The sequence below is a fragment of the Gopherus flavomarginatus genome, chromosome 4 (assembly GCF_025201925.1).
Source record: "Gopherus flavomarginatus isolate rGopFla2 chromosome 4, rGopFla2.mat.asm, whole genome shotgun sequence".
Taxonomy (NCBI): domain Eukaryota; kingdom Metazoa; phylum Chordata; order Testudines; family Testudinidae; genus Gopherus; species Gopherus flavomarginatus.
The window spans coordinates 69771170-69799129 of record NC_066620.1 but is presented as its reverse complement, the minus strand read 5'-3'; the positions used below and the strand labels follow the sequence as shown (position 1 = coordinate 69799129).

General features: G+C 46.3%; 1 protein-coding gene, 1 long non-coding RNA gene and 2 pseudogenes across 3 annotated transcripts in view; 2 read left to right on the top strand and 2 right to left on the bottom strand.

The window, feature by feature from the left end:
- Positions 1-15326, top strand: part of LOC127049944 (uncharacterized) — a 28973-nt gene extending 13647 nt beyond the window's left edge. The window contains exons 2-3 of one of the 2 annotated variants that reach the window (XR_007774114.1): positions 3740-3841; positions 15268-15326. This is a non-coding gene — a long non-coding RNA (uncharacterized LOC127049944). Of the gene's footprint in view, positions 1-3739; positions 3842-10470; positions 10523-15267 lie in introns of those variants that run through there. The other variant, XR_007774115.1, reaches the window with a different exon arrangement.
- The window catches only part of LOC127049934 (sulfotransferase 6B1-like), an 85621-nt pseudogene that overhangs the window by 1552 nt on the left and 56109 nt on the right, over positions 1-27960 (bottom strand).
- Positions 260-13098, bottom strand: LOC127049937 (sulfotransferase 6B1-like). The gene is made up of 7 exons (XM_050951333.1): positions 12671-13098; positions 9106-9227; positions 6663-6752; positions 5534-5660; positions 1913-2007; positions 1062-1218; positions 260-556 (listed from the first exon to the last, which is right to left on the bottom strand). Exons 1-7 carry the CDS (start codon positions 12864-12866, stop codon positions 426-428), a joined length of 918 nt encoding a protein of 305 aa, XP_050807290.1. The 5' UTR covers positions 12867-13098; the 3' UTR covers positions 260-425.
- Positions 23502-26052, top strand: LOC127049936 (N-acylneuraminate-9-phosphatase-like; annotated as a pseudogene).

The window sequence follows — 27960 nt, the reverse complement described above, 5'->3', positions numbered from 1 at the left end:
AGAGTGTGGACTCAGTTAAACATAGATGACTATGGTGGTTTGGCAATGTCATCAAGCTGCCTCAAGGCAGAAGCACAAGGTATAACTTAGCTGTGTCTACACCGAAACTTCGTTGACAAAACTTTTGTTGTTCAGGGGTGTTAAAAACACACACACCCCCAAAAACAAAAGTTTTACCAATGAAAAGTGCTGGTGTGAACAGTGCTTTGTTGGCAGGAGCGCTCTCCTACCAACAAAGCTGCTGCCGCTTGTTGGAGGTGGAATTTTTGGCAGCAGGAGAGCTCTCTCCTGGTTGTTTTTTGGGTTTTTTTGTGCAAATCCTTGCGTGAAAGTCTAATTATTTTAATCTCTGCATTCTCAAACAAAAGGTAGTAAAATAGATGATGTTTCTGGTAAATGCTAATGTCATTCTGATATTCAAAGATTTAGCATTTGCAGTATTTATCATATTTTAGCCTGGCTCCAAGTTTTGTTCCTGCTAAACATTCTTCAAATTTGGCATCCATTTCTTGGCTTTGAGCCTCAGTGAACTGATTCTTCCAATCTCCAACAGTACCTGCAAAAGAACAATGAAATAAACTAATAACTATTCCTGGAAGTATAAGATCACGTCAGGTAGAGGTAGGTTACAATGAAATGCTGACATAAGCAGTTGGAATGACTGAACTTATTGTCACATTTCAAATCAATATGAGGCTTGAAATCTTTATGAATGTGGATGGTGTTCTTAAAATTGTAGGTTAAAGAAAACCCTTTGCACTACATTTTGCAGGTATAGATGCATGCACCTTTTATAACCAAGGGATTTTCCACAGAACTAATATTTTGAAAGAACAGCATTCTGTGCCTGAGTGACCATCTAGCTAGGGATGTCCACTTTCAAGAGAAGAAAATTCATTATCAGCTACGAATTAAACACATTAATTCTGCATTTGGGAGCTCCTGAAAAGGTCACAACAGTCATGTATCTTATCAAGTCTTTTAAATGTTAATTAGCTCCCATGACCAATTTGGATACCTGCTCTAAACTCTGTGATTATCATTACTCTGTATAAATGTACCTTTTCTGAAAAAGATGGAACCTAATTTGCCATGTGTTTCTTGGGATTTACTGCTCATTGATTCAAATGTGGCATTCTCTGCAGTAGACTGAATCTTCTCCTCAGGCAGAGAGAACCCCAAAAATTCAGCTATTTGTTTCACTCCTCCAAGTAAGTTCTGAAAAACAAGAATGTGATAGAGTTATGTATGAGTTAAAGCAAACATGTCAGACATTTTCCCTCTATCTTGTCAAATGAATGTAGTTGATAATATTCTCATCCATACAAAGGGCAGAACATTAGAGGAATATATTAAGTTCAGCAGCAGGAGGTTGCAGGAATGGTGGTTACTTTTGATAAGATTTTGGAATGTGCCTCCCTTGCCCAAATGGCAATGTGTTAAGTGAATGCTCTCAATCTTCTGCATGGATCTCTTTCTATTAGTATTAATTACTACTGATAGCATTTATCTCGCCACATCAATTAGTATTGTTCTATATAAGCACTGGCATTATTTAATTTACCGTTTAAGATCTTCAAACTGCAAACACGGACATGCTTAACTTTAAGCATGTGAACTGTCTCACTGAAGTCAATGGGACTACTCTCATGCATGTGCTTAATGTTGCAGGATCAAGGCTTTCGTGCTTGAGAAGGGAATTGGGCTGCAGATAGAAGGACTAGTAGCCAGCGGGAAAACAGGCTGCAACATCATATACCTGGTCTTTTCACAATAAGGTTTTGCCTGGGACAAAATGAAAACTGGATGGGACAAGATGCTTGAGAATATACTGAAGGGAGCAATTCTGTATCAGAACTGAGTACATGACCTAATAAGTCTTTTCTACTTTTAAATTTCTACACAAATTTACCTCTTTCATTTCTTCATATGTGATGATCATGATATTCTCTTCATCCATGTGTTTGTTCCAGGCAAGAGCATGGTCAAAATATGAGCTCCAGCAGACTAAAATGAAGTTAAGACAGGTCAAAAAACAGAAGATAATTTAAAGCAGGGGTCTCAAACTCAGTTTACCTTAGAGTCAGTGCCAGTGCTCAAATCCTCCCAGTGGGCCAATAATGTTACTCATACTGCCCAGAACCCGCCCATCCCAACTCCACCACCCACCTACCTAAGGCTCTGGGAGGGAGTTTGGGTGGGGGAGGAGGTCTGTGGTAGGGGATTGGAGTGCAGGCTCTGGGAGGGAGTTTGGGTGCAGAAGGGGTGAGAGGTTGGGCTCTGGGAGGGAGTTTGGGTGGGGGAGGAGGTCTGTGGTAGGGGATTGGAGTGCAGGCTCTGGGAGGGAGTTTGGGTGCAGAAGGGGTGAGAGGTTGGGCTCTGGGAGGGAGTTTGGGTGGGGGAGGGGGTCTGGGGTGCAAGCTCTGGAATGGAGTTTGGGTGCTGGGTGCAGGCTCTGGGGTGAGGCAGGGGACGGGGATGCAGTTTCAGGCACTGGGAGGGAGTTTGGGGGTGGGAAGGGGTGTGTCGGAAGGGAGGGTACAGGCCCTGGGAGGGAGTTTGGGGGAGGGGAGGTATGGGGAGCAGGTGCAGACTCTGAGAGGGAGTTTGGGGGTTGGGGGGTGTGAGGAGGAGGTGCTGGCTCTGGGAGGCAGTTTGGGGGAGGGAGGGTGTATGGGGAAGGGGTGCAGGCTCTGGGGAGTTTGGGCGTGGGAGGGTGTGGGGGTGCAGGCTCTGGGATAGGGTCAGAGGGTGTGGCACTTACCTGGGGCTCCAAGGCGGGGCGGAGGGCCTCTGCACGCTGCTGCCCGCAGGCATCCCCCCCCCGCAACTTCCCATTGGCTGCAAGGGCACTCGGGGCGGGGGCAGCGTGCTGAGGCACAGCCCCGCCAGGGGCCACAGGGAAGGGCTGGCAGCCACGTGGAGCGAGCTCTGGAAGCCACTCAGCTCCGCTGCACTGCTGGTGGTGGGCGAGGCCCTAGGCCATTTTAAATCATCTGGGGGGAAACGCGGGGGGAGGAGCGCCCAGGGACAGCAGGCAGGGCCAAAGGAGAGACATGACCCCAAAATTGCTGGAGCCCCGCAGGCCACACTGGGGAAGTTCTCAGGCCGCAGATGGACTGTGGGCTGGGACTTTGAGAACCCTGATTTAAAGTATATTTAAATGGCCCCAAGATGAAATGTCCAGGCTAACTTCAATATAAAGTCCTGGAGAGCTTAGATCTTCTAATCCTTCAGTTCTGCTTGTAGTCCTTCTCTGTATTTTAGTTCTTTTTTTTTTTTTTTTGGCAGATATTATTTTGGAAGTCATTCACTCCAGACTTGACTTTTCACTTTCTTCTTCCAACTATTTTTTCATAATCAAGCTATACAGTTTCTACATGATACGTTTTAAAAAAAATCTGTTTACAATAAATTAATTCTTGAATACATTTTGTAGTAATGAGTAACACAGCCATGTGCGGATATTCAATCTATCACATAACCAGGCTAACAGTGCACTTATGGCGAAGTTAAAAAATAACTCCAACAACACAGATTTAAGTCCTGCAAACACTCACCATATGAATAATTTTCTTTACTTTAGTGGAATTATTAACGTGAGTAAATTTTACTCATATGCCTAAGTGTTTGCAGGAGTAGGCCCTTACAAAATATTAACAATTAGTTTCTACAATAATTGTTTACTAGAATATGGCACAGATGCTTTGCTGTATTAAATTTCCTTCTATTGCTGCAGGGGCTGTCAGGCATCTTATGGTTATGGTTCCCTGATTCCCTGCCCAGCTCAGACCTGGCTCCAAGGTAACTTCAAGCAGCCTAGAGGCTACTCTAACCTTTGGTAAGTGGCAAGATCCACAAAGAACTATTCATCAGTTAAGATTAGTCTCTTGACACACACCCATGCCGGTTATAGCGGCAGAATAGTACAAGAATCAAGTATGCCAGCTTTGCGTTCATGGAGAGCTCTCCTACATGAGGGGATTTCTCAGCTGGCCAGATCCAGCTGATTTTTGGCCTCTTTCATGACAGAACTGCACAAAAAGGGGTGAAATAAAGAGACTTTGTTTATATTGTACATGGACACTGTACTGTACTGTCAGCAGCTTCTCAAAATCCCTGAAATGCACCTCAGTGTCTGAGTAGCTAGTATGACACAGAGGTTGGCTCAATATTTTGCTAAAATGCAGTTCTCTGCAAAATGAGTATGTAAAACAAGGCATCCTCTTACTAAACAGCTCTTGTTTCCCTGAGTGCATACAGTGCCCTCTCTGCTTACTTTAGGAAATAAAAAGCATCTTTAATGCTTTTCACTCCTTTTAACTCTGTCAAATCAGCACAGTTAGGAGAGTACAAGCTAGAATCTATTCCATCTTGTGCTTCACCATCATAGCATCAAAATAGCTTGCCAAATTGGAATGACAGGCCAGTGGGGTTGTACAGATGTTACTAAGAGTACAGTTTGGCCTGCAGAGTCCTTATCACTGGCGGTGGTGTTGAAGAAGGAAAGAGCCCAGCTTGATTCACAAATCCCCGATGGAATTTGAGGAGCTGGCAGTTACATAAAACATTGTTTATTTATAAGCCTAGCACTTCTGATCTGGAAGTAATAAAGAAATGTGCACAAAATCCACTATGCCATTTTTACAGTCTCTTTTTCCCCTTTACACAAGAACTTCATTTGAAATACCTGGTTCTTCAGTTTACAGAAAGGGGTTGATGTAGGTCAGTTGTAGCTCAAACTTCTACTCAATTATAAATAAAGGGCCAAATTTTCAGAAGTGCCTAAGAGACTTAGAAAACCTAAATCCCATTTTCAAAAGTGATTGATAGTATGGGCAGAAAGGTGCCTGGTGGAATTTTCAAAAGTGCTTGAAGTCTATGGGAATTAGGTACCTAGGTGCTTTTAGAAATCTCACTAGGCATCTATCTACATCTTTAGGCACTTATATGCTTTTAAAAATATGGCCTTTAGGTGATTCTCACTGAAAGTCAATGAGGGTTAGACTTCTAAGTCACTATACTTTTAAAATTTTTACCCCAAACCTTTATTTTGAGTTGATCTAAAATGTGTACCCCTGCTCAGAGATGCAAATGAAAGCAAGAGAAAAAAGGAGCTGAGAACAGAGGGGGAGAGGCTCACTCAGAAATCCAGTTGTTAAGATGCAAAATCACAAGAAGGATAATACCTTGCAGAAAAAAAAGGAAAGCTGCAGTTTACCCTTTGTGTGCTGTGGATGAAGTAGAATTCCTGCATACTGCCCCATCCTAACCATTTGAATGTCTCCATAGCAACACTCCCAGTGCTGAGCATTGCTCAGGGTTGAAGAAGAAAGAAGCACCTTCAACTCCTCAGCACCAGGTCCCTGGCCTCCTCAACCCAGAAATTTAATTTGAATCCATTTCAGATTAATTTTAATATGATGATCCCAGATTTCCTTTCTGGACTGCAGACCAAAGAAGAGTTGAGAACATAGTACTAGACTGTTTATAAATGCCACTGAGAAACATTACAAAGATCTAATAACTGTACCTTCTCCACTCATGAACTTCTGAAAGAACTCATCCCAGGAGCTGACATTTGGAAGCCCAGGATTTTTGTTGTAGAAGTGGTAATAGGATACAGCTGCATCTTTTGGATTTCGAAATACCACTAGTACCTTTTAAAACAGCAAAGGCAAATGAGTCTTCTGTGTTTTAAGGTAACCTTTGATCTCAAGGGTCCTGCATTAAAAATATATCAGCTCTTACAGGAACTGAAATTTGGAAAGTGAGGCCCCAATCCTGCAAACTGATTTGCATGGGAAGACCTTACACCTGCTTGGAGCCCCCATGCTTTTCGGGTGGGGAGCCTCCATGGAGCAATAAGGGCTATCCCATACAGATCACCTTGCAGGGCTGGGATCTAAGATTCGACGTCTTTGTGTGAATTACAAACAACAATCAGTAAAAACTGAATTCCACTGTTATAGTGAAAGATGTCAGATTGTGGGATCTGAAAAAGCCAAGCAGAGAACTAGAGCTGGTTGGGAAATTTTCAGTTAAATGTTTTTTCACCAGAAAATGCTGACTGGCAGAGAAAGAGGGAGGGAAAAAGAGGCATACACACACACATATCCCAGAATAGCCAAAATCTCAACAGTTAGAGCAGTGGTCCCCAACCATTTTGTCTGGAGGACACCAGACGAAGGACCGTAGTGGCAGTGGAGCATCCGCCAATATGCCGCTGAATTTCTGTGGCATTTCAGCGGCGACGCCTCTCGATGACACTGCTTGTCAGCGGTAAGCAGCATCATCGAAAGGCATCGCTGTTGAAATTCGGCGGCATTTCGGCAGATGTTCCACTGCCGGCTAGGATGCAGGCACATTTAGATGCCCCCGTGAGCACCGCGTTGGGGACCCCTGAGTTAGAGCATTAACCTGGAACATGAGAGACCCAGGTTCAAGTCTTTGCTCTTTCTCTCTCTGGTTTTTCACAAAAAGATTCAAAAGTTCTTGGTTACATCCCAATGCTGAACAAAACCAAATGCTGAAACCTTGAATTTTTTTGTGAAACGGAGTTCCTGTTTTCCAGGCAATCCTATAGAGAACTTCTGCAAAGGGAAAACTGGGAGTTGCTTAGAAAGTGGGTAATATCAAACATTATTGAAATGCTCACTTACCTTTGCTTTAGTTCCAAAAACAGCCTTGGGAATATTATCATAATGGAGATGTGTGACAAAAACACGTGGTGAAGGAAAACTTTTTATTTTCTACATCAAAACAAAAAGTACATGTAAAAAAAGGAACCACAACATTTCTACCTCAAATATGTTGACAATTTACAATATGTATACATTTGCTCTAAACATCTATTTTGCATGGAAAGAATTTTTATTGGTAATTGTTAAATTGCAGTCTTTCTTTTTGGTTCTTCTCGTCCTTCATGATGTCATCTAGATGGTACTGTTATTAAGGCCTAATTTCTGCAAAACTCTATCATTTTTTCAGATTTCAAAATCATCCCAAGCAAGTAGCATAGGGAGGCCAGAGAGTTAAAGAAAGAAAGCTGTTTGCATTGTTCTTGCTGTTAGTTCACTATTATTAAAATAAAGGCCTAGCTTTTGTGCCATTTTATGTGGCAATATTTAGGCCCAAAGCAAAAGAAAAAGAGCATGCACCAGTGGCTGCCACTGCAGAAAACACGCGTACGAACACAGAGGGACTCCACACGCTCTGCACTGTAGATAAGAGTTCCAGAGTACATCATGGCAGAGATAAGCATGAGAAGTGAATTTTCTCATGTAGTAAACTGGAGAACAACAGGCTATATTGGCTACTCCCTTGTATCTTGTAGTAGCCACTGCTTTCCTGCTGTGCACCAGCTCCTCCTGTTTAGGGACTTTCCCTTAGACCTTGTCTACACAGGCAAGTTTCTGCGCAGTAAAGCAGCTTTCTGCATTGTAACTCCTGAGATGTACACACTGCCAAGCCACGTAGTACGCAGAACTATGCAGTTGCAGTGCTGTAAAAAAAACCCAGCCCAATGAGAGACATACAGCTTTCTGCACCGGGGGTACAGTGCTGTGGTGCCAGTGTAGACATCCTGGTCGATTACAGCGCTGCAACTGGCCTCCAGGAGGTGTCCCACAATGCCTGTTCTCACTTCTCTGGTCATCAGTTTGAACTCTACTGCCCTGGCCGCAAGTGACTAATCATCATCATCCCCACGCCTTAAATTCCTTGGGAATTCTGAAAGTCCCCTTCCTGTTTGCTCGGTGACGCATGCAGTGGTCTCAGTCACACTCCTCTTGCCATTGTAGTTTAAGGAATAACTCCACTGCCACTCATGACATGTTAGTGAGAGCAAGCAGCATATTGGTCAACAGTGTGGGATCCATTCTTGCAGACCGAAGAGGCAGAGCGTGCAGTACACAAACATTTGAAAGATGGTCCCAAATGCAGATGGAAGCACAGAGATTGCTGGGATGCAAAGCAATGCATTGGGACAGGACCCAAGATTCCCCGTGTCCCACTCCGCCTTCCCACAATTCTTAATGGTAGAAAAGGAAGAGATGCTCTGTGGGATAGCTGCCCAGACTGCAGCACTCCAAATACTGCTGCAAGTGCCGCAAGTGTGAACATGCTATTACGCAGGCAGCTGACAGTGTGAACACACAACAGCGGTTCCCCTTCAGCACTCTCTGAGCGGCACTGTAACTGCTGGCACTGTACCTCTGCCAATGTAGACATACCCTTAGTCCTGCAACACTGTCTCAGATTTTACTCAGGTTTTGCTCCATTGCTATCAGCCCATATGATGTCTTAACTGAGGTTCTTAAATATTTTCAAACGCAAATGAATTAAGTCTCACAGCACCTCTGTGACAAAAACAAATAATATCTCTGTTTTACAAATGAGGAAACTGAATAGGAGAGATTAAATGTCTTGCCTGAAGCCAGACACAGAGCTGTGATTAGAGATCTTCTAACTCTGACTCCCAATCTTGTGCATTACTTATAAAACCACCTAATGAAAAATAACAGTCCATCAGGTGTTACTACTCTTGGTTTGCAGTGATAACATTACACACACACACAGAGCCATATACACTGTTAGAGTCACACATTCTCTTGATCCCACAAAGATTTAGGCATATGCTTAACTTCACCTTGGAAAACCTTAAACTAGGTTAGATAGAAATCTAGATAGTTTAGGTCACACCTTAAACTAGGATAGATAGAAATCAGGGATAATCAACTAATGATTTCATTAAACTTTTCTTTTCAAAACATTTTTTAAATATTGCACTCAAAATCTACACTAAGCATTTGAAATTCTAATATAGCAGTATGAGGTCCAGATTAGAGTTAAAATTAACTTCTGTTCTTTTAGTACACAAAGGTCAATTTCATTTCAAATCACATTTTGTTTCCTGTGTTTCTATATTTTATAATATATTCCCACATACAAAAAGTAATTGAGAGAATTAACTTCAAATTACTTGATGTGGAAGTATATATCCTATTTGTAATGTGTTTTGTACTTATAGGAGATATTGTAAAATAGACATTTAAAAAAATACTATATGCTAAAAATAAGCTTTATGAATAAGTCCACGCTGACCTGAAATTTTTCTGGAACTCCAAATTCAAGGAGTTGCGTATGGTCTGTTGGTGGTACCTCCCCCTTATTCTTTAAAACTGCAGATGTTAAGTCATTTAAAATGTGTTTAACCCAAGTTGTTCCTGAAACACAAAATAACTGTTAGAAGGAAACAAGTAGGAATTTCAGAACTGTAGCCTGTTAAATATCTAGCATAACTTTCTAAAGAATCATTATACTAGTCCTGCATATAACTTGCAGGTGTTCCATATAACATGTAACAGTTGTAGGTACATAATTTTCAGACAGAAGTATGATTTTTACATTGTGTGTCTCTTTAATGCAACATTGGAGGTGAGAACGAAATCCTGTACTTCGGCAATTATAAGTTAAGTTACATATCCCCTGAACAACTGTACTTTATTTACATTGCCTATGTGCATATAATGGCAACCCTTGTAAGCACTTCAAGGCTGCTGCTTCTGTGACGTACAGCTTGTGAACAAAGTGTAAGGATATGGCACCCATAGCCTGGGTCAACTGAATCTCAAGGCCTAGATCAACTGAGTAAGGCTTGTGGAGCTAAAATGTCTGGGTTCAGGGGAGCCTGAGCTCTGAAACCCCACAACAACGGAAGGTCTCAGAGCCTGGGTCTAGCCCAAGCACAAATATCTATACTGCCATAGGTGCCGACATCATGGGTGCTCCAAGGCTGGAGCACCCAGGGGGAAACGTTGGTGGGTGCTCTGCACTCACCAGCAGCTAAGCTAAGCTTCCCTCCCTCTCACCTCCCACCCCACCTCCTCCTCCCCTAAGCACGCCACGTCCCCACTCCTTTGCCCACCTCCCTGTTTCCCACCCAGCCACCGCCAAACAGCTGTGGCGCTGTTCTGCACATTCTGCCAGGAACGTGGAATGTTCAGGGAAGGAGGAGAGGAGGAGGCAGGGCCAGGGCAGGGATTTGGGGAAGGGGTTGGAATGGGTGCGAGGGAAGAGGCGGAGTTTGGGTGGGACTGGAGGCAGACAGAGGTGGGGAGGTCAAGCATCCTCAGAAAGAGGGGAAGTCAGCACCTAAGTATACAGCTGTTTTTAAGCTCCATGTCCAAAGTCCTGCAAGTCTGAATCAATTTACTTGGGCTCTGAGACTTGGTGCAGTGGGTCTTTTACTGCAGTGTGGATGCACCAATTGCGGCTCAGACCCTGTTGCTACACAGAATTCTCCTTCATGGGGAAGGAGGAGGGAATTTTTGTTGCAAGACTGAAGAACAGAGAAGTGAAGATAACTAATTAAGACGTTTCCCTGTAACATCCTCAAACTGCCACCTGTTTTCTCTATTGACCCAGTCAGCTCAACTACTTCACATATGCTTCCTTTTGGTTTGACAGGGAAGAGTACAGCACAAGCTGTGCTCAGGAGTAGCTATCTGTGGCAAAAAAGAGTATTACTGGGAGAGGAAGGGCTTTGTCCAATGATCATGTGATCCTCTCAAGGGTAATATCATGAGTGGTGGGAGATCCCAGCTCAAGTCCCTTCAGCTCATCAGGAAGAGGAGGAAATTCATCTGGGAATCTCTCATATCCCAGGTGAGTATCCTAAACGCTAGGCTAAAGATTCATAGATTCCAAGAGTCCAGAAGGGACCATTGTGATTATCTAGTCTGATCTCCTGTATAACACAGGACATACACATCCCCCAGATAATTCCTAGAACATATATTTTAGGAAAACATAATCTGTCCCCCTCCTCCTCCCCAAAGTCATTTTGTGCAGAGTTAGTCTCCCTCTGAGTACACCTACTGGATCAGGCCCTACAGATGAGATAGCTGGGGCAGTGCCTATCTGCCTCTGGCTTGAAGGCTGTGGTGGGGCTTAGGTGTGAGGTAGGCATCAGTGTATTTGCCCAGAGGAAGAAACATAGGTGTCTAGGAGACTTTTACAGCAAAAATCTAGGCGATACGTACATTTAGTTGTCACTGGGGATTTGTAAATTGGAGTGATGCCTAAAACTAGGATTTTGGTGCCTAAGTCTGGAGTTTGCGCATCTACATTCCTTTGTGGATCTGAGCCAAACAGACACCAACCTGTTACCAAGTATTTTGAAAAAAATCATCAGCCTTGGGCTGAGAACAACTTTGATAAGGGTATTGAATGGCATGTATCCCCCAAAAGTGGTGCTATTGCACCCTTAACCTAATGGTGCATGAGGGGGGAGATTCTGCCAAGCAGGACAACAAGTTGGAACATGAGGGTTAAATCCCATCATTGGTTTTGGTATCCCAGCTGGGAGTCTCCCCCACAGCCAAGGCAATCAGGAGCCTAATTAAGCTCACACTCATAAAAAAGCAGAGGGCTGATTTATTTTCACAAGAAAGGGAGACTGGGTTTTGCTAACAAACACCAGGACAGTGCGCTCTGGAGATATCAGAGAGGCCTTTCCTGTTTCTTTACAGTTTACTGTTAAACTACATTAAGGGAATATGACCATGGATATTCCTGATTTGTGTTATTTTGGCTGAATAAGAACCCTATAAATAAATTGAAAATCTCTCAATTTATTTTACCTGGATTACCTGTGAACTGTCTCTGCAGTTGCTCAGCCTATGGTTCTGCCAGAAAAAAAACTTTCAGCTCCAAGAATAGTTTTATTTAGTAAATGGCGTTATAATCTAAGTGCTTTCTCATTCCTGCCTACACACTGCAAGGCCAACAGTATAATTTATTTTTTTATAGATCTCTGGTTAAATTTCCTATATAACTTGAATGGAGATCACCTATTAGTCAATCAGATTCCTTTTAAGTTTGCTCAGAAGAATCTTTCTCTTCTCCTGCATCAAGTAAACTCCTTTCTTCCTTCAGAGCCCTCTTCAAAACATATCTCCTATAATGTCTTTCCTTGTAGGATCCTATTCCCATCTCAAGTTCATACCATCTCTTACAGTGGGATTTTCAAAAGTGCTTAGCATTGGCCTATCTTTACACCCACTGACTACAAAGGGAGCAGAACTAGGCTAGCACGGATTGCTTCTGAAAATCCCATCCTTTGTGACCTGTGTGTGAACTGTCTTGTCTGTGTCTGTTCTAAACTAGTGGTGGGGACCATGCCTCCTTATACCTGTGTACAGCTCCCAAGCCTGCCATTAGTGTGTTATTAACAAAATTTTGGGGCAATTCAGATTCTGATCTGGCTCTGAATTCTGTGGACTGACCTCATCTCTTCATCTTCACCTTCACCATAATGCAGTACATATGCACAAAAAAGATGAATTACAGCAGCTATAGGAATCAAAGAGCTTAGAATACCCTGACAGTTGTGTTTTTAAGATCTCCATAATCTTGCACGGTTCTTTGTATTTAATTTACTACAGCCAGAAGCATGTCTGTCACGGCTAGATTAAACACATGTCTGAAATTATAGAAGAGGAAAACACACAGCTCACTAACACAGTGCTTCCCTGTGACAAATGAGGATTTACTGCATGTAGCATTTGAATTTCAGTGCTTTTCTGCATTCTTAGAAAATAATAACATGTATTTGACATCTAAGTACTTTTTCTTTTAATTTTGCACCAAAAAAATCCAGACTTACCACATTTAGGATAAGCAACTAGGAACACATCATCTTCTCTAACTTCCATGATGTCCAATGCTTGGAGGGTCTCAGCACGACACAGTGCACTAGGGTATAGCACCCCCTTATACATGACCAGTAGCTCCTCAGGTTTTTTCCTTTTAGCGGCATCAAGAATTTTGTCTAGTTCCGTAACAGGGCTGTCCACAGCCATGGTTGGGGTTTGCTTTGCCTTTTGCCAGACTCTGCCCTTTAACTATATCTCTAGTTTTCTTTGTGGGGTAGGAGGGAGGAGCAGGCTGATGAGGAACTCTGACATATGAACTCACTGGCTTATCTGTTGCCTCACCCAGTTTCTATTGCCCAATGAGGGAAATCACAACTAAGAGAAGTCTTGCATTACAAGTTCCTGGTGTGAACTCTTGGTCATGAACTGTAACTGATTTCAGCCAGTGTTGACGATTACATTTAACTTCCACTTCTCTTTGGCATGAATTGTAATGGGAGAAGTAAAGAGAAACTGCTAGTGGGCAAAGGGGGAGAAACAAATTGTGCTTGTTCAGCCCCTCAGCCTCTATGTGGAATGATAACTCTCTTTCACCTACCTAACACCCTGCTGTTAAGTTTCCACCTAAGGTAAACTGATCTCTTAAACAACCTGGGAGTTGCCAATGTAGAATCATGCTGCTGTTTGCGTGAGAACTAGAAGATGCAGAACTGGATGAATCACCATAATAAGAGGACTGAAGAGATATGGGTTAACTGCTTCCAGTCACGCTTACAGGATTACAGTGATTTTACAACAGAGAGATTGGGATCTCTTCATAGTAAAGATTGTGCCTAACTTTTTCCTATAAGCCTAATACTGATAGCCAAGTTAGGGTTTTAGGTAAAACCAACAAAACAGCCCTCACTGGAAAGGCTGGATAGCCCAATATCTAATATTAACCCTCCACATAAAAATCTGTTACTGTCCACAAGGGACTCAACAAGGGAATCCAGTCAAGCCCATTCACCAGTATTCTTCAGAGACTCCGCACTTCAGGTATAGGTCAGAAATCAACTTTACTATGGCCTTGGCTACACTGGAGAGTTGCAGCGCTGGTGGTGGCTTGACAGCGCTGCAACTCACTCACCGTCCACACTTGCAAGGCACATACAGTGCTGTATCTCCCTGGCTACTGCGCTGGCTGTACTCCACCTCGGTCTGGGGAATAACGACTGCAGCACCGGTGATGCAGTGCTGCTCTGCCAGTGTGGCCACCAAAAGCACTGTAATTGGCCTCCAGTGGTATTCGGAGGTATCCCAGAATGCCTGTTCAGCCACTCTGCTCATCAGTTCGAACTCTACTGCCCTGGCTTCAGGTGACCCACCCTTTAAATGCCCCGGGAATTTTAAAAATTCCCTTCCTGTTTGCTCAGCCAGGTGTGGAGTGCAATCAGTGAATCTTTCCAGGTGACCATGCCTCCATGCGCCAAACGAGCCCCAGCATGGAGCAATGGCAAGTTGCTGGACCTCATCAGTGTTTGCGGGGAGGAAGCTGTGCTCCAGCTGTAGGAATTACGATACCTATGGGCAAATATAAAGGGCCATGCTGGAAAGGGCCATGACAGGGATGCCCTGCAGTGCAGGGTTAAAGTGAAGGAGCTGCGGAGTGCCTATTGCAAAGCCCGCAAGGGAAACCGCCGCTCTGGGGCTGCTCCCCCGACCTGCCCTTTTTACAAAGAGCTGGATGCAATACTTGAGGGTGACCCCACCACCAATCCAAGGACCACGATGGACACTTCAGAGCAGGGGGAGGAGGAGGGGGAAGAGGAAACTGAGAGTGAGGGTACTGCGGTGGGGGGAGGCACCCCGGAGTCCCTGGAGGCATGCAGCCAGGAGCTCTTCTCAAGCCAGGAGGAAGGTAGCCAGTCGCAGCAGCCGGTACTTGGTGGAGGACAAACAGAGGAGTGGGTTCCCGGTAAGCGGCTTTTATTTTCAGGATGGAAATTTTTCGGGAGAGGAGGAAGGGTTAGGGCTGCATGCATGCATGCCTAGATGTGGAATAGCGCATTGATGTGATCTATCACATCACAGTAATCGGCCTCGGTAATCTCTTCAAAAGTTTCAGTCAGAGCGTGGGCAATGCGCTTGCGCAAGTTTATTGAGAGAGCCACTGTGATCCTTGTCCCAGTCAGGCTAACACGTCCACGCCACTGTGCTGCGAGGGGTGGGGGGACCATTGCAAGACACAGGCAAGCTGCATAGGGCCAGGGTGGAATCCGCATTGCTGTAGAAGACCCTCCCGCACTTCCCAGGTGACCCGCAACAGCAAGATATCTTCCAGTATCAACTATCAACTCCTGTGGAAAATGTTGGGATAGTGTTCAGTGTAGGTGCCCCCTGCAGCTGTTTGCTTTCCCCAATGCACAGAAACCCCGAGGACAGTAGAGTCCTGAAGCAATCAGTCCCCCTTACTCACCATTTTGGGGCTCCCGTGGGTTATGTGTGCTCTCATTGGGATGGGAAAATTATGCTATTGTGAAGAATGTTACTCCTTAACTGTGTGGGAATAACTGTCTGGTATAAACAATGCTGCCTCTGTTAAGTGTTGTATTTTTTGCCTTTCCAGAAGCAACCTTGAGATCAAAGACTATAAAACCTCTGGAAGAAGCCGCAAAAAAGCAAAGAAGACCTGCTGCAAGCAGCTATGGAGCACTCTGTCACAGGGAATCAAAAAGTGCAGGACTGGAGGGAAAGGGAAAGCAGGATCTGCCAAAAAACGCAGCGGGCCAGGAAGAAAAGCACAAAGCAGCTGATAAGCATCCTGGCACGGCAAGTGGACTCTATCCAGGCGCTCGTAGCCATGCAGGCAGAGCACTATCGCCCCCACTACTCCCCCGTCCCAAAGCTCTTTCCCTTGTGCCCCAATGTCAGCTCAAAACCCCCTTCCCCAGCATCCAGGTTCTTACCACCACCAGCTGCCTCCAACACCTGTACGTTCACCAACCAGCCCTGAGAACTACGACCATTACCCTCTGCACTCAACCCCCATCACTATGCAGTATAGCCATCCTGAAGTGCAGCAGTCATTGCACAGGACATATACAAACCTGTGACTGTACAGTTCCCCACCCCACCCCCTGCCCTTTTAGGTTCCCAAAAAGTTGCGTGTCTGTCAATAAAGTAATTTTCTTTTCAATAAATGAATTCTTGGCTTTGAAAACAGTCTCTATTATTGCAAAAAGTCAAAGATATCTTAGCCTAGGAAAGAAACAGGCACTGCAAATCAGCTTAGGAAACACAGATTCCTACTAACATTGTAACCACTGCACTTCACTCCCGTGCAGGGCACCAAACATTACTGCTGGTTTTCAGCTTCAAATTCCTCCCTCAAGGCATCCCTAATCCTTGCAGCCCTGTGCTGGGCCTCTCTAGTAGTCCTGCACTCTGGCTGTGCAAATTCAGCCTCCAGGCGTTGAACCTCAAAGGTCCATGCCTGACTTAATCTTTCACCCTTCCCTTCACAAATATTATGGAGGGTACAGCACATGGATATAACCATGGGGATGCTGCTTTCCCCAAGTCTAGCTTCCCATACAGATATCGCCAGTGCCCCTTTAAACGGTCAAAAGCACACTCCACAGTCATTCGGCACCCGCTCAGCCTATAGTTGAACTGGTCCTTGCTCCTGTCAAGGTTCCCTGTGTACGGTTTCATGAGCCACTGCATTAATGGGTAAGCGGCGTCTCCAAGGATCACAATGGGCATTTCGATGTCCCCTACTGTGATCTTCTGGTCTGGGAAAAAAGTCCCAGCCTGCAGCTTCCTGAACAGGCCAGTGTTCTGAAAGATGCGTGCATCATGCACCTTTCCAGGCCAGCCTGTGTTAATGTCAGTGAAATGCCCACGGTGATCCACAAGCACCTGGAGAACCATGGAGAAATATCCCTTCCGATTAACGTACTCGGATGCTAGGTGGGGTGGTGCCAGAATAGGAATATGCGTCCCATATATTGCCCCTCCACAGTTAGGGAAACCCATTTGTGCAAAACCATCCACAATGTCCTGCACGTTCCCCAGAGTCATGGTTCTTCTTAGCAGGATGCGATTAATGGCCCTGCAAACTTGCATCAACACAATTCCAACGGTCGACTTTCCCGCTCCAAACTGGTTCGCGACCGATCAGTAGTTGTCTGGAGTTGCCAGCTTCCAGATTGCAATAGCCACCCGCTTCTCCACCAGCAGGGCAGCTCTCAATCTCGTGTCCTTGTGCCGCAGGGTGGGGGCAAGCTCAGCACACAGTCCCATGAAAGTGGCTTTTCTCATCCAAAAGTTCTGCAGCCACTGCTCATCATCCCAGATGTCCATGACAATTTGATCCCACCACTCAGTACTTGTTTCCCGAGCCCAAAAGCGGTGTTCCACAGTGCTGAGCATTTCCGTTAATGCCACAAGCAAGTTCGTGTCGTACGCGTCATGCGACTTGCTATCATCATCGGACTCCTCATCAGTTTGGATCCTAAGGAATAGCTCAACTGCAAAAGTGATGTGCTGGCGAAACTCATCAGCATATTCCTCGGCAGTTCCGGCTCCATTTCCCACAGAAATCATGCTGCATGGAAACCATTGAGAGAGTCAAGATGGCGCCAAACGTGGACGGAAATACAGGGCTTGCTGGGATGTGAAGCGATGCATCATGGGGCAATGGGCCAGGAAGCAGAATGACCTGCACCCTCCGGCCCCTTCCCACAACCCATCGTGCCAGAATGGGAAGAGGTGCTCTGTGGGATAGCTGCCCATAATGCACCACTCCCAACACCGCTGCAAATGCTACAAATGTGGCCACGCTGCAGCACTGATAGCTGTCAGCGTGGCCACACTGCAGTGCTTTCCCTATACAGCTGTACGAAGACAGCTTTAACTCCCAGCATTGCACATCTGCAAGTGTAGCCAAACCCTCATGGCACAATCCAGACTAGTGGGGTTGTGTCATCCATGCCCTGAAACCTTGGGTGGCTCACGATGCATTGCTCTAGCAGCTCCTACCTGCGCCACTCAGTAACAGTCTCCCAGCATGCAAGCCACACCTTGAGTGTCTGAATGTAACTGCAGCCTGTTAGCTATACCGCGCTCTGACCAGTATTGGTTAGTGCTTAATATGTGCTGGGGCTGAGACCCAGCACTTCTGGACTTGGCAGTTCATAGCCCGAGCACCTCTGGACTCAGGGCCGTCCTTAGGCATAGGCAGAATAGGCAACGGCGTAGTGCCCCACTCTGCCTGGGGGCACCACTCTGCAGGCAGCCCAGACAGTGTAGAAGCAGGGCTGCTGGGTCCTAGAGAGAGCCGAATGCAGCACAGTCTGAGGAATGGGATTGGCTGCTGGGGTCTCTGGGAAGGGGAGGGGGTAGGGTTGGGAAAGGAGCTCACCTGTGAGTGTGACTCTTTCCCCCCAGCTGAGGTGAGGTGAGGCAGGCTCTGTGGCTCTGGAACCAGTATCCTTTTTGTCCCCCATAACATCCATTCTTCTCCCCCCCACCTCACGGAGCACCCCCTCCTTTCTCCCTCCTCCCCAGGAGCAGCCCTCTCTCTCTCCTCCCTCCCCTCCATCAGGGCAGGGTTGGGTGAGTGTGACGAACTGGGAATGTTCCTAATGTTTTCTCTGAATACTGTGTTGGTGCCTCAGTGTCCCCATGGCAGTTCTTAAGTATCTGGCAGAGCAAAGGGCCAGTGCACCTAAATGCCTGACACTCTGTCTCCTAGCAACTAATGGCCTGGGCCCCTCCTCTGCAAAGGTGCCAGCTGAAGGTGTTGGAGACAAAGATCAGGTGACCTCCTGGCCCGGGAAAGGAGCTGAGCAGAGAGGAGGGGCTGGGAGGGGTTGTTAGGCTGGAGCTGGCTGAGGGCAGACGTGGGGGTTTGGCTCACTGCCCCCAGAATGGACCCGGCCGAGGGGTCCAGTTCGCTGTATCTACAAGCTCTGTTTTAGACCCTGTTCCTGTCATTGAATAAATCTCTGTTTTACTGGCTGGCTGAGTCACATCTGACTGCGAAGTGGGGGTGCAGGACCCTGTGGCTTCCCCAGGACCCCGCCTGGGTGGGCTCGCTGTGGGAAGCGCACGGAGGGGCAGAGGATGCTGAATGCTCCAAGGAGAGACCCAGGAGGTGAAGATGTATGAGCTTCTTGCCCTGAACAAGTCTGCTCCAAGGGAGAGGAGGCTCCCCAAAGTCCTGCCTGGCTTGGTGGGGAGCAGTTCCAGAGCATCGCCCGGGGACTCCGTGACAGTGAGGTGCTGCAGGGGAGGGGAGGCTGGCTACCTGCTGAGGAATGAAAGTGAAAGTAACTCACTTCCTGGGCAGTGAGCCAGGATTGGAATGTCACACAGGACTGGGTTGGGTTAGCCAGATGTGTTAAAAATCAGGACAAGGGGTTGGGGTAGATATCCCTATTTTATAGGGCCATTCCTGATATTTGGGGTCTTTTTCTTATATAGGCTCCTTTTACCCCGCCCCCCCACTGCTTGTCCTGATTTTTCACACTTGCTGTCTGGTCACTCTAAGTGGGGGTAGTTGGTGCCTATATAAGACAAAGCCCCAAATATCAGGACTGGCCCTATAAAGTCAGGACATCTGGATCTGGCCACCCTAGCTGGGGAGCGCCTCTCCCCGGGCTGGCAGCTGCCAGCGATCCATCTCATCCGGGGGGAGCTGCACAGGGCAAGATGAGCTGCTGTGGCTCCATGGGTGCCCTGTCTGAGATCAGATGCTGTGCTAACTTCACCATGGTCCGTAAGGCTGATGGTGGTGCCCATTGGCGTGTGATTGCACCTGAGGGTTTGCTGCTGCTGTTGCCACTCTGCACCCCAAGAGGTGGATTTTGGGGTCTATTGCAGCTGTTGGACCAGCTGGGGGGTGAGCCAAGCATGAAAGCAGTACTGTGTTGCCATTTAGATTGTCATTTAACAACTTTGTTTGCCAAAAATTCTTGCTAACAATCCTGAATCCAATTTCAATATATTTTTTTTTAAAAAATCAATATCTTAGCCAAAAACAGAAAATTAAGTTGTTGACAATTATTAGAGACAGGTTTGGTTTGAGGCAGGGAGTGGGCCAGTTTTCATCAGAGAAACAAAAAATGTTGACTGACTTTCCTATAGCCTGTTACTCCTGATAAGAACCCTCCAACAACTGTAATATGCTCATCTCCTTACTAGTGTATAAAGCAGGGGTTGGCAACCTATGGCACACGTGTCAAAGGTGGCAGGTGAGCTGATTTTTGATGGTATGCAGCAGCAGGCTGAGCGGCTCAGCCCATCACTGCTCTGGGGTTCCAGCTGCTGCCCTATTGCCAGCTGGGATACCAGCCATCGGCCCCACTCAGCACCTGCTGCTGGCCTGGGGACCCCCAAGGAACCCCAGGCTGGCAGTGGACTGAGCAGGCCAGCTGAACCACTCAACCTGCTGTCAGGCTGGGGTTCCATTCACTCAGCTGGCAGCGGGCTGAGTGGGCTGGTGGCGGGCTGAGCGGGCTGGTGGCGGGCTGAGCAGGGCCGGTGGGGGGTTGAGTGGCTCAGTCTGCTGCCAGTCTGGAGTGCCAGCAGCACTCAACCTACTACTACTCCGGGGTTCCGGCTGCCGGCCCCTTGCCAGTCAGGAGCTCAGCCGCCAGCCCCACTCTGCCTCCTGCCCGCCTGGGTGAGCAGAATCTCAGGCTGGTAGCGGGCTGAGGGGGTGTTGGCGGCCGGGATCCTGGCTGGCAGGAGTTGGTGGTCAGAACCCCAGACCAGCAGCGGGCTGAGCAGGGCCTGGGATCCTTGTCTAGGGTTCTAGCCACCAGCCCGCTGCCGGTTTGGGGTTTCATTTACTCAGCTGGCAGTGGCCTGAGCAGGACTGGTGGCCAAGACCTCAGATAATAACAATAGTTTATTTATATAATATAGATATACAGAGGAACCTTCTACAAACATTAAAATGTATTACTGGCACGAGAAACCTTAAATTACAGTGAACTTGGCACACCACTTCTGAAAGGTTGCCGACCCCTGGTATAGAGTGACCATATGTTGTACTAAGATTCTCCTGCTTTTTTTTTTCCCTGTGAGTCAGTATAACTTTTGCCAGCCCAGAATTTGGGCAGCCAATGTTTTACGTTTTCACAATGTTTTCTCCAACTTTCATAAAGTAAATACATAGTTAATATGAGTTAAAAAGGCCAGGGACACTTCTTTGTGAAGAATCTGTACAGCAGATCATGCCCATAGACGATCCAGAAAAGAAATTTGAGGTTGAATTTTTTAATGTTGTGATGGATAAAGCAGTATCTGCTGTTGATGAAAGGTTTAATACCTTGCAAGTACACCATGAACAGTTTGGATTTTTGTATGACATAACTAAATTCAACGAAATAGGAAAACAAGAGCAACTAATGACAAAGTGCAAGAACCTAGAGAGCCTCCTTAAGCACGGTGATAGTTTTGATTTAAATGGACTTGAAATGTACGAAGAATTGAGTACACTGTCATCAATGTTGCCACATGCAAAATCGGTGATGGTCATTGTACAGTTTATTCATACCCGCAAACTTGTTGACATATATCCTAATGTGTACATTGCCACTCGTATTCTACTGACAATTCCTGTAACAATAGCATCAGGAGAACAGAGTTTCTCAAAACTAAAGCTCATTAAAAACTATCTCCGCTCTACCATGAGTCAGGAACGCTTAACTGGTCTTGCTATTCTTGCAATTGAACAAGACACGACTTTGTCTTTGTCATACGATGACATTATTACTGATTTTGCAGCCAAAAAAGCCAGAAAGATTGCTTTTAATTAAAAACAAATATTTGTTTCAATACCTCTTCATATAAATTTCCAATAAATTTTTGATAAATTAAAAAAAATATATTATTTGCATCATTCTGTCATATCAGAATTTTTTCTATAGTGCTGCTTCTTTAGTGCTAGTCCATCAGCATTACAGTGTGCTTAATTAAGTTAAACTGGTTTTAATAACGTGAATGTGGCAAGTTTTGCAATACTGTAAGCTTATGTTTGTGTTGCTAAGAGCAGATCAGGCACAGGGGCACCAGTTTAATAATCTCGCCTAGGGCACCATAAATCCTAAGGTCGGCCCTGTCTGGACTTACCGCATCACTTATTTTGTGTATGCAAGAGATTCAAGCAGCAGCTCAATCCTCCATCTCCACTCACACATCACTCAGCTGCCAATGTCCATGGAGTGCTGCACGGCTGCTTGCATGATGCTTGAGTCCCGGCATCCTGCCACCTCTAGCTTGTGCCCTGGCACCTCTTTCATTACAAATTAAGCACTGGTTTTGGTTATATTGCAGGGAGACCCCAACACACCACCAGTCTGTATCTTCCCCAGAAATGCAAGTCCTGTACTGCCCACCCCAGCTCACCTCTGCTCCGCGTCCTCCCCGAGCACGCCGTCCTGCTCTAATTCTCCTCCCAGGCTTGCGGTGCCAAACAGCTGATTGGCGCCGCAAGCCTGGGAGCCGGGAGAAGTGAAGTAGCAACTGCGCAGTGGAACCCCTGGGCTGCTGTTGGCACGCTGACCCAGGCATGGGTGGCAAGTTTGTAGAAATTTTGGTGGTGCCCAGAACCTGCCCCCCAAACTCCACCCCCACTTTCCTAAGGCTCTGGGAGGGGTTTGGGGGGAGAGCTCTGGGGTACAGGCCCTGAGCGGGGGATTAGGGTGCAGGAGGGGTGCAGGCTTTGGGATGGAGTTTGGGTGCTGGGTGCAGGCTCCGGGCTAGGGCAGGAGGTGGGTGTGCAGGAGGGGGTGAGGGGTGCAGGCTTTGGGATGGAGTTTGGGTGCAGGCTGGGGGTGGGGGTGTAGGAAAGGGTGAGGGGTGCAGGCTCTGGGAGGGAGTTTGGGGAGTGGGAAGGAGTGTGTGGGAAAGGGGAGGTGGTGCACACTCTGGGAGGGAGTTTGGGGATAGGAGGGAGCGCAGGGGGATGAGGGTTGGGGCTGAGGATGAGGGGTTCATGCTGCAGGGGGGGCTCAGGGTTGGGGAAGAGCATTAGGGTGCAGGAGTATGAGGGTTGGGGCTGAGGATGAGGGGTTCATGATGCGGGGGGGCTGAGGACTGGGGAAGAGGATTAGGGTGCAGGGGGATGAGGGTTGGGGCTGAGGATGAGGGATTCATGATGTGGGGGGGCTCAGAGCTGAGGCAGAGGATTAGGGTGTGGGGGGCTGAGAGGTTTGGGTGTTGGAGAGACTCAGGGCGAGGGCGGAAGCACAGAGTAAGGGCAGCCTGCCCTGCCAGTAGGCGATGTGGGGCACTAGGACCCTGGGGCAGCAGACAGCAGTTCTGCCGGAGCCGCTCTACTCCAGCAGCAGAAGCAGGCAGGGGAGTGACGCTGCGCTGCTTTCTGTGAGGCACGGGCGTGTGGGGGGCAGACCCGCGGGGGTCGGGGCCGGGGCCCGATCCAGGCAGAGCCGGGGGAGAGACCGAGCTCCAAATATTGCTGGAGCAGGGCCCCCAGCCCTGAATATTGCTGGTGCTCGAGCACCGCAAACATGTAGAACCTGCCCCCTATAAACCCTGGGCTGCTGGCTGCCGCGGCGGCGCCCTGACCCAGGGGACACCCTGGGCTGCTGGCTGCGGATGCTGCCGGCAGCTCCGAGTCCCTCTCGATCCCAGCAGCAGCGGCCGCTCAACCACTTAAAAAAATGTGGGGGTGCTTTTTGGCGCCCCCAAATCTTGGCGCCCTAGGCAACCGCCTAGTCTGCCTAAATGGTTGCACCGGCCCTGGCTGCCCCACCTCCTCCGGGGCCTGGCACCCCCAGAAATGCTGCCCTGGGGACCCCATCACGTGCTCCCCCCCCGTAACATTACTAACCCCTTCGTCCCCGGGTCCCTGTGCGGCGCTGGCGCTTGCCGTGCCCTGCACAGGGAGGACACAGCCAGTATGGGGCCGAGGGACACCCACCATTACCCGCCTTGGGCGGGTGGCGGCTACGTGGCTGTGCAGGGGATTAGGGGCAATAACAAGTTCGCTGGTACCCCGCGTGGGCTGCCTGGCTCAGCGCACATGGGTGGGGGCTGGGTCTCCACTAGGTGACCCAGGAACAAAGCGGTGGGGAGCGGGCCGAGGGGTGGCTTAGTGCAGCGGCCAGTGCTGACATGGGAGGTGGCTGTGGATCTACGAAAGCAGCACGGAAGAGGGGAGGTGCATGTATGAAGCATTGTGCTGCTTGGGGCTATTTCTGGCGAGGGGCAACTGACACACCATTCCTCGCTTAGGGGTCTCAGCAGTGCCCATCCCTGTGATATCTGAGGCCTTACTTTAGTCATCCTAAATACAGGCTGCACAATTAGGCTGTTTGTTACTATTTGTGATTTTGTAGGAGAAATTACAAGGCTCTGAAGTTGGATCACTTATTGATAGAGTATTAACAGGTTTCTTCAGAGATTTATAACGGTTTAGACCATGAGTCTGAACATCACGCTGTCACAGATTCAGCATTAGATTGTGCTAGCCCCCGTGGGAGTATGAAGGATTAACCTCCCACCCAGGTATCCCTTACATCAGGGGTGGGCAAACTACGGCCCAGGGGCTACATACAGCCCTTCAGACGTTTTTATCCAGCCCTCTCCTGCTGGGGAGCGTGGTCAGGGGCTTGCTCCACCCAGATCCCAGAAGCAGAAGCACATTCCTGCTCTTATAGGTAGGGGCAGCCTGAGGCTCTGCAGGCTGAGCTGCCCACCCCCGCAGCTTCCACTAGCCAGCAAACAGGGCCAATGCGAGCTGCAGGGGCAGCACCTGCGGACCTTTGGCTGCACCTCCACATAGGAGCCAGAGGGGGGACATGCTGCTGCTTCTGGGAGTTCGAAGTAAGCGCTGCCCAGAGCCTGCACCCCTGACCCCCTCCTGTGCCCCAACTCTGATTCCCTTCCCACCTTCCAGACCCCTCAGTCCCACCCTCCTGCAAACTAGAGCCCGTACCTCCAGCCGGAGCCCTCATCCCCCCATGAGCACCCCAGCCACCTGTCCCAGCCTGGAGTCCCCTCCCACACCCTGAACTCATTTCTGGCCCCACCCCAGAGCCTGCACCCCTAGCTGGAGCCCTCACACCCTCCTGCACCCAACCCCCAATTTTATGAGCATTCATGGCCCACCATACAATTTCCATATCCAGATGTGGTTCTTGGGCCAAAATCTTTGCCCACCCCTGCCTTATGTGGTCATATTAAGTGTATGCTACACTCAGGGGTGAAGTAATTTACTCTCTCTTGTTCCCTCCCACATACCCTCTGGTGTTGGAGGGAAGCCAAAGCACAGTGCCTTCTGAGGGCTCCTGCTGATGCAGTGGAGCTATGCTTATGGGTTAGTTTTTTTAATAATTCAGTGTTAAGTCACTTTAAACTATGGGCCACATTCTGCCATCCTTACTAATGTTGAACAATACATTACTCAAGGAGTATCCCGATTTAGTTCAGTGAGACTACTCTGGAAGAAAGTAATACTTCATATAAGCCAGGGTGGCAGAATCTGGCCCTAAAGTTTTAATGCCTTATTGTAACCTTCCTTTCCCTTTACATTTGTTAAAGGTAATAAATATTTTGCAATCAAAACATCAGTGTGATGAAGGAGAAGCTCACATGATTTGTAATAAGGTCCAGGAAAAGCTCCTCAAAGAGTGTCATGATCCAGCTAAGGTGTGCATTACTGATTTAAGGATCTCACATTGGGAAGAAGCAATACAAGAAACAAAGGGTGATGAGGCTAATCGAAATCTGGCAGCAGAATGTTATTTCCTTTGGAAAACTACACGCCTACAGCATCTAACCCTAACAGAGGAGACAAGAAGCATGCTTACTGAACTTCGAAAAATGGTCCGCTTGCTTTTATTAACTAATGGAGACAAACTCACTCAGAGGGAGAAAATTGAAGCTTGTGCCTGTCAACCATACTTTGATGCTATTGTTGTGGGAGGAGAACAGAAAGAAGAGAAACCAGCACCATCTATATTTCATCATTGTTGTGATCTGCTCGGGGTACAGCCTTGAGACTGTGTGATGGTTGGTGACTCACTAGACACAGATATTCAAGGAGGCCTGAATGCAGGTTTGAAAGCAACTGTCTGGATAAATAAAACAATGACAATGCCAGTAAACACTTATCTGCTACCTCATTATATAATTTCTTCTGTTCTTGATCTTCCAGCACTCTTACAGAATATGGACCACAAAATGAATGCTAAGTTAGAAACTGACAAGATGGTTAGTATTAATGACGTACATGACAGTGCCAGTATAGAATCTAAGAAATGCTAAGTCCTTAGCCTGCTAATGCTTTTGTTGAAAGTTTGGCCCTAAAATCTTATACACGTAAACATGTTTACTCAAACAGTGGATGGGTGAGTAAGAGTATATTTATGAGTGGAGGCCAATAGAAGAAAAGTATTGAAGTGAATCTTAATGATGGAAATTTTTTGAAAAGAAATGAAGCATAAATGCAATTGTCTTAAATAAATGCTCTAGATCTGGAAATTACCGAGAGACTTTTTTTTAAGCATAGGTCAGAGACAACCCCGCTTATCAGTCTTTTGCTTTTACAATGAAAAAGGCAAAACTCTATGTTTTGATTTTCATTTTGGTTTGCTGACTTAGAAATTTTAGCAGGAATTTCAGTAATAAAAGATTGTTTGTGGTATAAAACAGTAGAAGGTGGAAGAGAGAATAGAGTAGAATTCTTGATTCTACCCAATCTAATCCATAGACTTCTCAATAAGGATTAAAATGAATTTCCTCATTTGAAAAAGTGATTGGATCTAGTACATAAAGCAGCCCATTCTAAAATGTTTGACTTTGTTTTTTGGGCAAACTTATTGACTTTGTAATTTTGGAAGCTAGTGACTTTTCACAAATTTTGCAGTGACTGTTCTTAAATGATAAGACATATATGTACACCTGAAAGCTTGAGTATGTATAGGGGACCATTTATCAGCAGGACTTCATGGCTAGAGTTTTGTTTTAATCACATACATGTATCTGCACTCAAACAGTATTTGTAATGCAGATTATGATTTATGTTGCACTATATTGTGAGTTGACTGATTTTTTTGGACATTTGCAATGGTCTTCGCTCAGGTTTGTCTAATATTCTTAAAGCTTATGCAGCTGTTCTGCTTTATTAGTGAATTTCGATCAAACTTTGGTCGTGCAGTTGGCTCAGGAAGGTGCAGGGGTCTACTCACGTGGAGCCAGTAACAGGATTGGAACCTTTTTGGCTACTAATTGCATTGTTGTAGAACCTTTCCAAATTCGAACTTCTACATGTACTTCATCTGTATTTCAAAAAATTGTATACTAGTAAAAAATAAGTGGTTTGCATAACTATTCCAGGAACTTGAATTCAGGTATAGGATGTAATACTGGATAAATAGCTTCATAGTATACACTGTTGACAGTGGATTTAGAAGATTATGCCATATTATAACACTATACTTCCTCCACAAATTTATTTAATTTTGCTGTACTTCATTTCCTTTTGTGACAGTCAGTTAAATTCCCTCCTTACAAAACACTTCTTTTCAAGAATGTAACTTCTCACACTTCAAAAATATGAACATTTGGGAACATCAAATTTTAATTTTCATATTTTTAGGAATTGGGATTAATACACTTATTGGAAGTATTGCACATTTTAACACCCAGGTCTATCTGTCATTATGTGATGGATCACAAATTTCATACATTAAAAAATGTTCATCACAATTGATAGTTATATTTTGGATATGTTTGTGAGTTAGGATAAAAACATTTCAGAGTTGGAGAGTCATAGAACACCATAAAACAAGGAAACCTACCAGAAGGTGTGGAAGGACATGTCTACATGAGAAAGCTGCATCAGTCTGAACCTAAGGTGTGAATTTAAACCTATTTTAAACTGGTGCAGTGCCCTGCATAGACTTACTTTGGTTTAAATGAGGCTTTTTTGGTTTAACTTAAATTGATTGGCAACAGAGTTAACCTAAATCAAAATGTTATCCCTAACCTGAAATAACAGTGTCTGAAGGATTTCACACTTTAAATTGATTTTTAAAAGAAAAGTTCAACTTTTTCACTTAGCACTTGTCTAAAGAAGGAACTCAAGGAGCAAACTGCCAGAGCCGTACAGAATAATCAGTTAAAGAAAAGCAGGCACCACCTAAGTTTTTAACATAATTATGGGGGAAAATTAAGAAGGAAGGCTAAGCATTAAATGAGGTTTATGTAAAGCAATCAAATTTATACAAAAGGTTAGATGGTGTCACCAAGTATTCATATACTTTAGACTGTTGGCTTG